General features: G+C 39.7%; 1 protein-coding gene across 1 annotated transcript; it reads left to right on the top strand.

Annotated features, from left to right (window-relative positions):
• The first annotated feature begins 857 nt into the window (after positions 1-857).
• TSPYL1 (TSPY like 1) lies at positions 858-5722 on the top strand. Its single transcript, XM_069488090.1, has one exon. The coding sequence runs from the start codon at positions 889-891 to the stop codon at positions 2194-2196; it is 1308 nt and encodes a 435-aa protein (XP_069344191.1). The 5' UTR covers positions 858-888; the 3' UTR covers positions 2197-5722.
• Positions 5723-12569: the final 6847 nt, after the last annotated feature.

Genomic DNA, 12569 nt, shown 5'->3' with positions numbered 1-12569 from the left:
CCCAGATTCTTCCACTATCTTCAAAAGCCAGCAACATATCATGTGTCTTGCCTCTCTCCCTCTCACCTCTGCTTTGGTCATCACATCTTCTCTAACCCTCCTGCCTCCTTCTTATATGGACTGTTGCAATTTCATAGGGCCCACCTGGATAATCCAGGATAACAAATCCAGGGCGCAGGTAACAAAACTTGGCAAATTGATCCCGGCTTAATTCCTGTCAATTTCATACAGCACAAACTCTTATGCAGATTATAAATTGAAGATCAGCAATGAATAATATACATCACTTTAGTGGTAAAAAAGCTTCTGAGTAGCTTTTTCTCCCAGTAGTGGTAGAGACTAGAATTAATATTTTCATGCCACTTTTACGTAAGGGAAACATTTTGTTATGCATCTTAAAAATAAAGACATGACTTTTGCTCCTAGCCATATGGAGTAACAGGAATAATTTATTTTCCTGCCTCAATAAATTGAAAACCAGAAAAAACATTTTTCAGACACTGGACAGTAGGCACCGTTAGGACTGTGATTCCTACAATTGCTCCAGCTTACACGCTGTGAGCAGTTTCCAGATAGATTGCAAGGAGGATCGTCAATGCCTTTAGTCTCTGAGGACAACCTTCACTTATTTATGTAGGTAAAATTACCGTCGCTGCCGGTTAAATTCACAAAAACAAAACTAAGAAAATACACTTAGCTGGCACGCAGCAACAGACGCAGTCCGCAGACACATCGAATTCTCGCGATACGGTGAAATCTGCAGCCCTGACGTCACCGCCACGGAGACGTTCGCGAGACTGGAGAGTGGGCGGCGCCAGCGGCGGTTACCTCAGGGCGTGGCTTCTGCGAGGAAAACAAACGTTATCTTACCGTTGGCCTGGTAGCAGCATGAGCGGCCTGGGTGGGGTCGAGAAGACCCCCCTCTCCCAACCCCGCAGCCTCACTGTTTGCGACCATGCCCCAGGAGACCCGGACCCGCACCAGTACCTGAGCTTCCGCGACGAAACCGAGGCAACGCTGGTGATGGCGGAGACGGGTGAGGGAAGCTTGGAGACGGTCGCGCTCCCACCGCCCCAGCTTTTAGGGGAGGGGGGCGTACCCGGGGATCCCGCAGACAGTGGCCGTACTCCTCAGATCCCAGTCGGTGGTGGTTGCGGTCGTGTAGCTGTCGGAGCTGGGCAGGAAGAGGCTCCGCCTCCCACAGAAGGCCTGGAAGCAGCCTCTGTGTTGGTGGCAGCTGAAAGCAGCATGAAAAATGACTTTCAAGATGGAGGAAAGGCCCTAAAAACCTGTGGCGCAGAGAGGCTGTGGTCTGAGGTGATGGTGGGTGCGAAGGAGGAGGATGTGAAATCTGAAAAGTGCGCCACCCTCTCGGTAGCAATGGATGACGAGGAGAGGGCTGAGGTGGTGGAGATAGAAGGGGTGAGGGAGAACGAGGTGGTGGAGGATCTGATGGAGGTGGAGGAGAAACCAGCAGGCGAAGAAATAGAAGTGGTGGAGGAAAACAGAGTGGTGGAAGAGGTGAAGGAGGAGGCAGGGCCCTGGCCTCTGAACGTGGCCCTCCGCATGGATCCTCTGGAGGCCATCCAGCTGGAACTGGACACCGTGAATGCTCAGGCGGACAGGGCCTTCCAGCAGCTGGAGCACAAGTTTGGGCGGATGCGTCGACACTACCTGGAGCGGAGGAACTACATCATTCAGAATATCCCCGGCTTCTGGATGACTGCCTTTCGGAACCACCCCCAGTTGTCCCCCATGATTAGGGGCCAAGATGCAGAGATGTTAAGGTACATAACCAACTTGGAGGTGAAGGAACTCAGACACCCTAGGACTGGCTGCAAGTTCAAGTTCTTCTTTCGAAGAAACCCCTACTTCAGAAACAAGCTGATTGTCAAGGAATATGAGCTCAGATCCTCCGGCCGAGTGGTGTCTCTTTCCACCCCAATCATATGGCGCAGGGGACATGAACCCCAGTCCTTCATTCGCAGAAACCAAGACCTCGTCTGCAGCTTCTTCACCTGGTTTTCAGACCACAGCCTTCCAGAGTCTGATAGAATTGCTGAGATTATCAAAGAGGACCTGTGGCCAAATCCCCTGCAATACTACCTGTTGCGTCAAGGAGTCCGTAGACCCAGACGTCGCCCAATAAGGGAGCCAGTGGAGATCCCCAGGCCCTTTGGGTTCCAGTCTGGTTAACATCTGCCCTTGAGAATATTCCTGCGCAAGGTCCCCTGTCACCGCCTGCTGGACTTGTGCTTGGGAAACAACGATGGGTATGCCTTCTATTTTTTTTTTTTTTGGCTGACCTTTCTGCAACCTCTCTCCTAGATATTCAGTTCTCTCAACCTCAAGATTTATAGTCATGGACATTCTTCTCCACTTCACAAGGTCTTCATGCTGTTCTGCATTATTGTCACATTCTGTGTGGCCATGGTCCACAACACTTCTAAGCCAAGCAAATAATGCTGTATATTATACTGCCTTTATCTGTACTGCTTGGACTCTGTTTGTTTCCAGGGCCTCTGGTCTGCTTACTATCACCTGGATGCCTGGCGTTATCTAGGAGCCCAGTCTATCCATTCTGCTGGCTTCTGGCAGTACAGGCACATGGCCTGTGGACATTACTAGGCATTAATGACGTCAAGGGAGAGCAGCAGTGGGCCGCTTGTTTTACGTGATGTATGTTACTCCATTGCTGTTCCTGTACCTCTGGTCACCTTTTGCTATCTGCTACTGGCTATGCCCACCCTCCTTGGCTACTGCCAAGGACCCTCTCTCCCTCTTTTCCTCTTTTTCTCCTATCTCATTAGAAAAAAAAAAGTGATAGCTTAGAAACCTCTACAAAAGCAAGCTTTTTGGTTTATTTCAACTCTGTCATTTCCAGAGACAGAGAGGTTAGCCTGTAAAGTAGACTGTTAAAAGGTCTTTTTGTCCCCCTCTGCTCTCTTTCTAACTCCCCAGCCTCTTTAGCAACTCCTAGAGGGTCTAAAGGGATAGAGATCTGGATGGAATAAAAGGTGAGATCTAGTTTATAATGGATGGAAGAACTAAAGAGATTATGATGGGTACCCTAAGGAGTGGGAAAACTAAAGGCTAGAGGCAGAAATAAGCCAGGTAAACATTGGGTCTAGAGTGAAGACTGGGCTAAGAACCTTTAAGAAAGGGGTACTTACTCATCAATGGTGATGGGAGGAGAAATACTTCTCAGGATTGCTGTAGAATTGAAGGGAGTTTGAATATTAAAAACATTGCCTAGACAAGGGTTCTTTAAAAGAAACGCAAACAATGCAACTTTGGGTGTTTTCTCTCTTTTTTTTTTTTTTGGAAGGGGGCTGTCATTTACCTTCTTTGAGCCTCAGTATTGCCGTCTGTAAAATGTGGCTAAGTAAGAATTCTTGTTATGCAGACTGCAGATAACACGTGCAGAGCATGGGGTGTTTAGTAGGTGCTGAGTTGTTGTCATGGCAACTACAGAGCAACTGAGCCAGCCTTGGTGCATTGTCTAGTGCATATTGTCTGGACTCGCAAGCTCGTGGTTCAGTAAAGGAAGTAACTGTGGGGATGACCCAGCTCAGCCTCCTGAGCTAGCCTGACCATGGTGACCATGGCAGATACCAGTTGGCCTCTGAATCCTCCAGCTTCCTGTGCCTGCAGGGGAAGGGATAGGGACTCTTCTGAGGCTGGGCAGGAATCCAGTGCGCACAGGCTGGGGAGGGCAGGCAGCAGGGTGTTGTCTCACACTTCACAGGCTCGGACATCACAGGACATTGTTCCCGCCCCTGCTCACTGCCCCTGCTCACGGCTCCCGGCTCCCGGCTCCCGGCTCCCGGCTCACCTCTTGCCTCCTCTGACCATCACAACAGACTTCAAGAACACCTGTAACCCAATTTATGTGGAAGATTAATATTGTGCTCTTATTTCACTAGTATTTAGTAAAACCTCGTTATTTTCTGTTTCTGCTTATTGGAAAACTTGAGCAGTACAAGCTTGCTTTCAGTTGGTAACATTTAGAAGAATAACAGTCTTTACAATATAGAGACATGAATGTAGATATATATTCATAACAGTTTTCAACTTGTTCTTTCTGTTAAACTATATTCTTAGAAACATAGTTTGAATAACTCCGTCTTTGTTAGGCTTGTTAAATTGTTGTCTTTGTGGAAAAATAAGCAACAAAAAAGTGTGTGGTTTGTCTTACTTGGTAATTTGCCCTGGTAACGACTTAGTAACTGATGTGTCTTTGTTCCTAAATTGCATAAATACTGTGAATTTGCTCTGACATATTGGAAGTGTACCACTGGCATATTTGTCTTCGTTTATATGCATGATGGTAAAATAAAAGCATGTAATTTTGCTAGATTTCTTATTTCTCATCCTGCCCATAAATGTGCTTGAGTGAAATTGTTCAAGTTGATGACAGGTTATGGAATTATTCAAGTTGTTAAATGGACACGATAGGCATTATCCCAAAGGTAAGAAAATAGGATACAGAACTGTACCTTCCAAGGTAGGGAGGGTAGTTACTGCTGTTATTTTGCTTTACAATGTTAAGAATTACAGCTGCCTACTTAAGATGTCAGGTTTTCCCACGTAGCTTATGTAGCATCACCACCCCTTCACATTCTCAAATCCTCCATTTCTATCTCTATAAATGATATTCTTAGTCATTTAGTCTCTTCCCTTTAGTCACTTGTGCATTTAATAAGCAAACATGCAGGGAATACCTATCATATGTGATGTACTCTCCTGTTCCCATACTTGTTCATCTGTAAAAATTTGTCATTCTTTTCTTCAAACTTCTCACCACCCTCTGTCAAATCTTTCAAGGCCTGCCCTTGGTAACTCCTCTGCTTTATAGTCCAGTGTAGGGAAGATAAAATGTTTCTTTGTGTCCTTTGTAGGGACCTCTGTTCTAGAAAATAATATGTAATTTTTCATTATAGTGAACTCCATAAATGTTTATTAAGATGTTCTGTTAGGCCTTGAGAAGATGATAAAGTCTATTCTCTTCATTGTTAAAGAATTGGGGAAGGACTAGTATGTCAAATAATTGACACAGAGTGATACAGTAAAATAAAATACAGAGGTATATTTTCACATATTCACATTTTCACTCCCTCTCTTACTAGTTTGGAAACTTTGTGAAAGTGGAGATGGAGTGTACTCTACATCCCTCACTGCATCACGTAGTGTTGGGTAGCATAGTTTTGCACATAGTTTGCAGATAAATATTTATTGAATGACAGAATGAACAAGTTAGATGGGGAAAAAAATAATCTAGTGCTCATTAAGATATTTCATTATCTTAATGAGACAATAGAAAGAAGAAAATGGTTTTCAAGGCATTTGTAAAAATGTCAAAAAGATTTGCAAAGCCATTTATTTCTATGTAACAGCAAAATTTCTCATTTAGTAATTAGAAAAGGTCCAAATACTTTAACATTTAGTCTTTCACTTGCCATTTTAACAGAGCACTACTTAGTTTAGGATAACCTTTTATGTTCTTTGTATATTTTAAGGTGATGATTACGCTGGAGATAGGGTTAGACTTTAGACATGTGCTGTCCAATACAGTAGCCTTTAGCCACCAGTGGCTATTGAAATCTTGAAATGTGGCTGGTGTAGATTGAGATCTGCTGTAAGTGGAAAATGCACACTGGATTTTGAAGACTTACGGAAAAAAGAATGTAAAATATCTCAATTTTTTCATACTGGTTGCATGTTGATAATACGACATTGGGTTAAATAAAATGTATTAATAAAATTCATTTTTCTTGTTTTTTTTCATTGTTTAATGTGGCTACTAGTAAATTCTAAATTACATAGGACAGTGTGGCTCTAGACTTCCTGATGAATGTCTCAAAGCATATAAAATATCTGTAAAAATTAAACATGTTATTTCTCCTCATGAAAATTTTTCTTAGGAGTGATAGTAGTGCTCCATATCTTAATTTGGGTGATAATGCAGGTGTATCCATTTGTCTAAACTTGTCAAATTGTATACTTAGGATCCATACATTTTAGTGTAAGTAAATTATATCTCAATAAATAAATTTTTAAATGTTGAGAATTAAACTAGAACTCCATTTACCCATCTCCAGTCTTTTGGCTCCTCTTCCTCTGTGGTTAAAAGTTGCTGACTTTTAAAATCTTACTTGCTAGTTCTTACTGTTGCATAATTTTATTTATTTGTTTAAGACAGTCTGACCCTGGGGAGAGTGCAAGTGGCGTCATCATAGCTCACTGCAACCTCGAACTCCAGGGTTCAAGGGATGCTCCTGCCTCAGCCTCCCAAGATGTTGGGACTACAGGCATGTACCACCATGTCCGACTAATTTTTCTCTTGCTCAGGCTGGTCTAGAACTGACCTCAAGAGATCCTCCCACTTTGGCCTCCCAGAGTGCTAGGATTACAGGCATGAGCCACTGCGCCTGGCCACATAATTTTGTTTATAATTCCAATCTTGGAGGTTTTTTTTTTTGTTTTTTTTTTTTTTTTTTTTTTTTTTTACATTTCTCTTGCAATTCTGGGACAAAATTGATCTTTCTAAAGATTCTCTCAACTTTCAAACTAAGAAGTCTGTCATCCTCTGGTCACTGAAGTGAAGTCTCCTTTGGGCATATTGTCCTGTAAATAGTACTGACATACTCAAAGATAATCTCCCTGGAGCATTCTCAAGAATCTCCCTGACCTTCCCTTTCCATTTCTAAACATTGAGATGCTCACGAGGCCAGGCGTGTTGGCTCACACCTGTAATCCTAGCACTCTGGAAGTCCAAGGCAGGACAGTCCCTTGAGGTCCGGAGTTCTAGACCAGCCTGAGCAAGAGGGAGACCCAGTTTCTACAAAAAAAAGAAAAAATTAGCCGGGTGTGGTGATGTAAGCCTACAGTCTGAGCTCCTTGGAAGGCTGAGGCAGGAGGATGGCTTGAGCCCCGTGAGTTTAAGTTTGTCATGAGCTATGATGATGCCACTGCATTCCAGATGGGCTACAGAGTCTCAGGGAAAAAAAAAGAAAAAAAAATATACCCACAAGACACTTCTCTTTGACTTCTTCTGCTCCAACCTGCTGCTCTCCATTACTCTAAAGCGGTGGATCACAAAGGGTGGTCTGCAGACCAGCAGCATCAACCACCTGGATTTGGTTAGACATGCAGATTTTCAGATCCTACTACTGATGTACTGAAACAGAAACTCTGGAGGTGGGGCCTAGCAACCAGGTTTTAACCAGTGCGCCAGGTGATTCTGATACATGCGGACTAATATTTGGGAATCATTGCCCTAAACTCTGTTGCTGCTGCTGCTTCATCTCCAGTTGATTCTGTTTCCTAATTAAGTTTTCATTATAGCCCATTTACCAATATTGTTAATCACAATGAGTTCCCTGCCCCATGGAGTCACAATGTGAACTTTCGATATCCAACTCTGTGTCAAGTATATCTCTCTGTCTTTATAATTTCAACAAATTATTAGTTATATCAGGAACTTCATTGTATGCTTTCATTTTATAATCCTATGGTTTTTGTTTTGCTATCTCCATTTAATGGATAAGGAAATAGAGGCTCAGCAAACAGAAGTGTATTACCCATGATGTAAGTAATAGGCTGCATTCAATTAGGGTTTCTTACTTCAAGCTAAGATACCTTGCACCACATTGCAGCAGCCTATAATTAATTTTAAATATATCTATTTAAAGATATATTAAATATATATAAATATATCTAAATCCTAATTCTAGGATTTAAATATATCTAAAATCCTAATTACTAGTATGAATAACTTGGTCTTAGTTGAAAGCTATTCCTAATCCATTCATGAGTAGCTTTTAAAAGGGACTTTATTTATATTTATGTATGTTAATCAATAGAGGGTCTCCAAATCCTAACAGATTATAACTTTCCTATTTTTAAAAAGGTAATTTTTGACATTTACTGCCTGAATTAAATAGCTTGGTTGTGCTCGCTCTCAGAAGAACAGAATGGACCAAAGAGTATTTTAATATTCATCTGGAATTTGGCTGTTGAGATGTAAAGAACTGTTGATATAACTAAGAAATGCAGATAATGTATATTTATTGAGGTTTAATTTAGTCAATAGAGTGATTACTTATAACAGGCATTTAGTACTTAAATATCATCCTCTTCACCAAAATCTAACTTCATTTAGTACAATAAATACAACTAAAAGTTGTGTTCAGGTGGCTCTAAAAACAGGTGCATGGTAGTCTAGGTGCTGTTGTAGTCAACCATTTTATCTAACGGCCAGATTTCTCTGAGTTTACTCTGGGGTCAGGTTTGGTGAATCCTCTTCAATTTCATCAGGAGTGAGGGAAATGTAATTTCAAGATGAACATTGAGCATTGAATATAAGGCACGCATAGGCTTGTTTACTTATATCCTTATGGCTCCCAGAAATAGAGTGGTTATAAGGGGTAATCATATATTTTAGTACCCTATTTTTCCAGAATAATTTTCTTTTCCCAAGAAATTTTTACTTTCTATTTATTTGTATTTAGGCCTTCTTTATAAACTATAAGTCTATCAGAGCAGAGACTGTGTCTTTTTCATCTTTATATCTCACATTTCTTAGCATGTTAGATGTTTAGTTGAAATGTGATTTCAGACACTGTGTTCCAGCCTTGATCCAATATTGGCGAACTGAATGTATTGATCCATTCATTATAAGCAAAGATTTTGAGGTCAGACAAACTTGGTTTGAAATCCAGACTCTGTTCCTCACTTAGAATGTAACTTTGAGGAAGGAAGTCTGCTTAAAATCTTCTATTAAAAGCATATATTTCACAAAGCTAATTTTTTTCTTAAGGTGTTTTATAAGTCTTTAAAGTGATGATTATGTGGTGATTATGTGGAAGAAGGTAGTGAGGCACTTTAGTTCTAGCAATAAACTTTTTTGTTCTCTAACAACCAGAAATACCATATGTCTAGGATCTTTCAGAAGTAGCTAACAGTGAACAAGTATTCCCAATACTTATACTTGGGAATAAGTATTACGTCCCAATGTTTCATGTCTTAGATTATTCAAATTGTATCCCACTTGGACCAATTCAACTCTCCTATTCTTCCACAAAGCTTTCATTTGTTGCTTCATTCTATATGGATGTCTTTTGTTCCTGAACTTCTATATACTTAGAGTTTCATAATAGAATTTGACATTGATTTTTTTTACTGCCTGCGATATTGTCTGTTTAATGTAGGTAAAGCTAATGATAAAAATGAGCAAGTCAGCTTCTATTTATTGAAAGCTCATTGTGATAAACACTTCATAGATATCTCATTTCATCTTTATGATAGTCCTGTAAGTTAAGTTTTATTATATTCATTTTATATATGAGGAAATTGTGGCTTAGAGATGTGAAGTGACTTGCCCAAATCAAACAGCTGGTAAGTATCAGAACTGGGATTTGAAGCCAGATCTGACTCGTTCCAAAGTGTGTGTCTTTCACTAGCTTACAAAGGTGTAAGGTCTTTCAGGTCAGAACCTGTTTCTCGTTTCCCTTAAGATTGGGGAAAGCAGAGCCGTATGAGATTTTCTTTTGCCAAGTATTATCACAGGAAGCCATCACAATTAAAGAAGCCTGAGAAAAATTTTAATTTTGTAACAGTGGTAGCCTAGAATAAAGATTATATTTCACTCTTAATAATACATAGAGTACCAAATTTATGTTGAAAAACCATGCCATAGTTCTTTTAGTGAACATATGGTCTATAATTGCCATAAATATTTTCTTTAGAGCAACTTTAACTTCAAAGGCAAACTAGGATCACATTATCGTCTTACAGACCACTTCCTCCCTCTAGTGACCACGAAGGGGAATACCAAGCATTTAGGGTAACAGATTCTCAATGTGTATGTGTACCTCCCTCTAGGGGGTGTTTGGAAAATTTTGGGGAGTAATTTTGGCTATTACAATGAATGAGGATGTGACTGGCATTCATTAAGGGCATTAGGGATGCCAGACATCCTGCAATGTAAGGGACGGTGCCCTATATTAAATAATTGTCGAGCTGTAAACACTCATGTAGATGAGAAATCCATTAATTATTATTTAAGCCTAGAACATAGCATTACTGTCATGTGTCACTTAACGATGGGGATAAGTTCTGAGAAATGCATTGTTAGGCGATCTCATCATTGTGCCAACCTTGTAGAGTGCAATTATGCAAACTTAAATCATATAGCCTGCTACATACCTAGGCTATATGGTATAGCCTATTGCTCCTAGGCTACAAGTCTGTACATGTTACCGTGCTGAATTCTGTGGGCAATAGGAACACAATGGTAAGTGTTCATGTAACTAAACATATCTAAACATAGAAAAAGTACAGTAAAAATATGTTATAAAAGATAAAAAATGTTACACGTGTATAGGGCACTTACCATGAATGGAGCTTGCAGGACTGGAGACTGTTCTGGGTGAATCAGTGAGTGAGTGGTGAGTGAATGTGAAGGCCTAAAACATTACTGAACTCTGTTTTAGACTTTATAAACACTGTGGACTTAGGCTACACTAAGTTTATTTTAAAATATTTTTCTTCAATAAATTAACCTTACCTTACTGTAACTTTTTTACTTTATAAACTTTTATATATTTTTTTAACTTTTTCACTCCTTTGTAATAACACTTGGCTTAAAGCACATTGCACAGCTGTACAAAAATATTTTCTTTTTTTATATCCTTATTCTATGAGCTTTTTTCTAACTTTAAATTAATTTTTTTTTTTTTTTACTTTTCACAACTTTTTGTTAAAAATTAAGACATAAATACATACATCAGCCTAGGCTTATGCAGGTTCAGGATCATTATGTCATTGTCTTCCATCTCTACATCTTGTTTCACTGGAAGGTCTTCAGGGGCATTTGCACAGAGTTGTCATCTTCTACAATAGCATGCCTTCTTCTGTAATATTTCCTGAAGAACCTGCCAGAGGTTGATCGTAGCTCACTGCAGCCTACTAGGCTCAAGCAATCAGCCCACCTCAGCCTCCCATGCCCTGCCCATTATTTTTTGTAGAGAAGGGGTCTTGGTATGTTGCCCAGGCTGATCTCAAACTTCTGTTCTCAAGTGATCTCCTGCCTTGGCCTCCCAAAATGCTGGGGTTACAGATGTGAACCACCGCACCCATCCTAAACTGAGTTTTAAAGAATGGGCAGGATTTTATGAGTGAGAAATCATTCAGGCGACAGGAGTAATCAAAGGTAGAGACAAGGATGTTTTCAGTAGTAGAGATATAAATCTTTAAAAAATTTTGGTATACATAAAGAGAAAAAAGTTCACATGGAATTTCACAATTTTCTGTAAAGTTTTATAATTGCAAACATTTTTTTTCCCCCTGCATGGCAAAGGAACTTTCATGCATTTGCTGCTTCTCTTCATCTTGGCTCAGGTTATATATAATCCAAGAGAATTACTCCTTCAACAGTGCAACAATTCTTTAAGAACAGAAACAAAGCAGAGCAGTGTCAAAGAATAACACAAAGTCAAAAAGTCAATTATAGCACACTTGTTTACCAAGAAGATACATCAGGAGATTGATTTCACCCCACAAATACAAAAAGAGAATTTTTTTAAGAGAAAGAGGAAAGAGGGAGAGAAAAATCTTTGCTATCTGTTGAGCAAATCAGGTTTTCATGGGATAACTGATTAGCAGGCAGGCAATCTGGACACACTGTCCTTCAGTGTCCTTGAGACTAGGCATACAAAAAAAACACGTCTGGCAGGCTGCTTCTCTGTATTGTCTGCCACTGTCCTTCCATTAGCACTTCATACTTAATTGAACCAGGTCTACTAGAAGTCTCAGTATACGTGCTGTGCTATGTTTTTCTAAATCCTTTATCTCTAAATCGTCTGCACCCCTTATTTGAAAGCGATCATAATCTCTGGTGCTCAAAATGGAGTTTCTATTACAAGGAGTTATAACCATAATTGTTTATTCTAAAATAAATTTAAGATGTTAAGCATTAATATGCAAAATTTAAGTTTCCCTTTGGTCTTCCCTTTTTCTAAAGATGAACACTATTATTCTCACACTCCAAAAAACTAATACATAGTAGTGATATCACTATCAAATGAATTCTATGGGCTAACTCCAATAGACAATAACTAACCTTTATTTTAAAGTAAATATTTTAAGAGACAATAGCTTTAGGTACCTGCAAATAGCTAATTATTGCTTCTTTCCTGCAGTGAATTACCACAGGAACAAATTTTAGCAAATATTTGCTGGCTTCATGCCCACAGGATTTATGAAGCAGGAACTACTTTTAGATTAAGATTATAACCTGGGGAAAAGCAACAGACAATGTGCATTTTAGAAATGAAAACCCATTGAGATCATACTTCTTTCAGTAATGTTTAAAGGACAAATTTGTGCACGTGTGCTAAGTTATCTCTTAAGTAAGGAAAAACATTTTGTTTCTCATAATAGAGGAGGGAATATTGTCCAGTTGCTTCATAGAAATTGGCCAAAGTACATAAACTTTAAAATCCGTAAGGCAACTTGAAACAATCCTTTATTATGTCTTGTTAGTATGAGAGATGTTTCCCTTTCAG

The sequence above is a fragment of the Eulemur rufifrons genome, chromosome 15 (genome assembly GCF_041146395.1).
Source record: "Eulemur rufifrons isolate Redbay chromosome 15, OSU_ERuf_1, whole genome shotgun sequence".
Classification (NCBI taxonomy): Eukaryota; Metazoa; Chordata; class Mammalia; order Primates; family Lemuridae; genus Eulemur; species Eulemur rufifrons.
This window is presented reverse-complemented; position numbering and strand designations above follow the sequence as displayed.

What these genes read in the sequence shown, in the direction of transcription:
- TSPYL1 (XM_069488090.1), top strand. Translation starts at nt 889, where the DNA reads ATGAGCGGCCTGGGTGGGGTCGAGAAGACCCCCCTCTCCCAACCCCGC.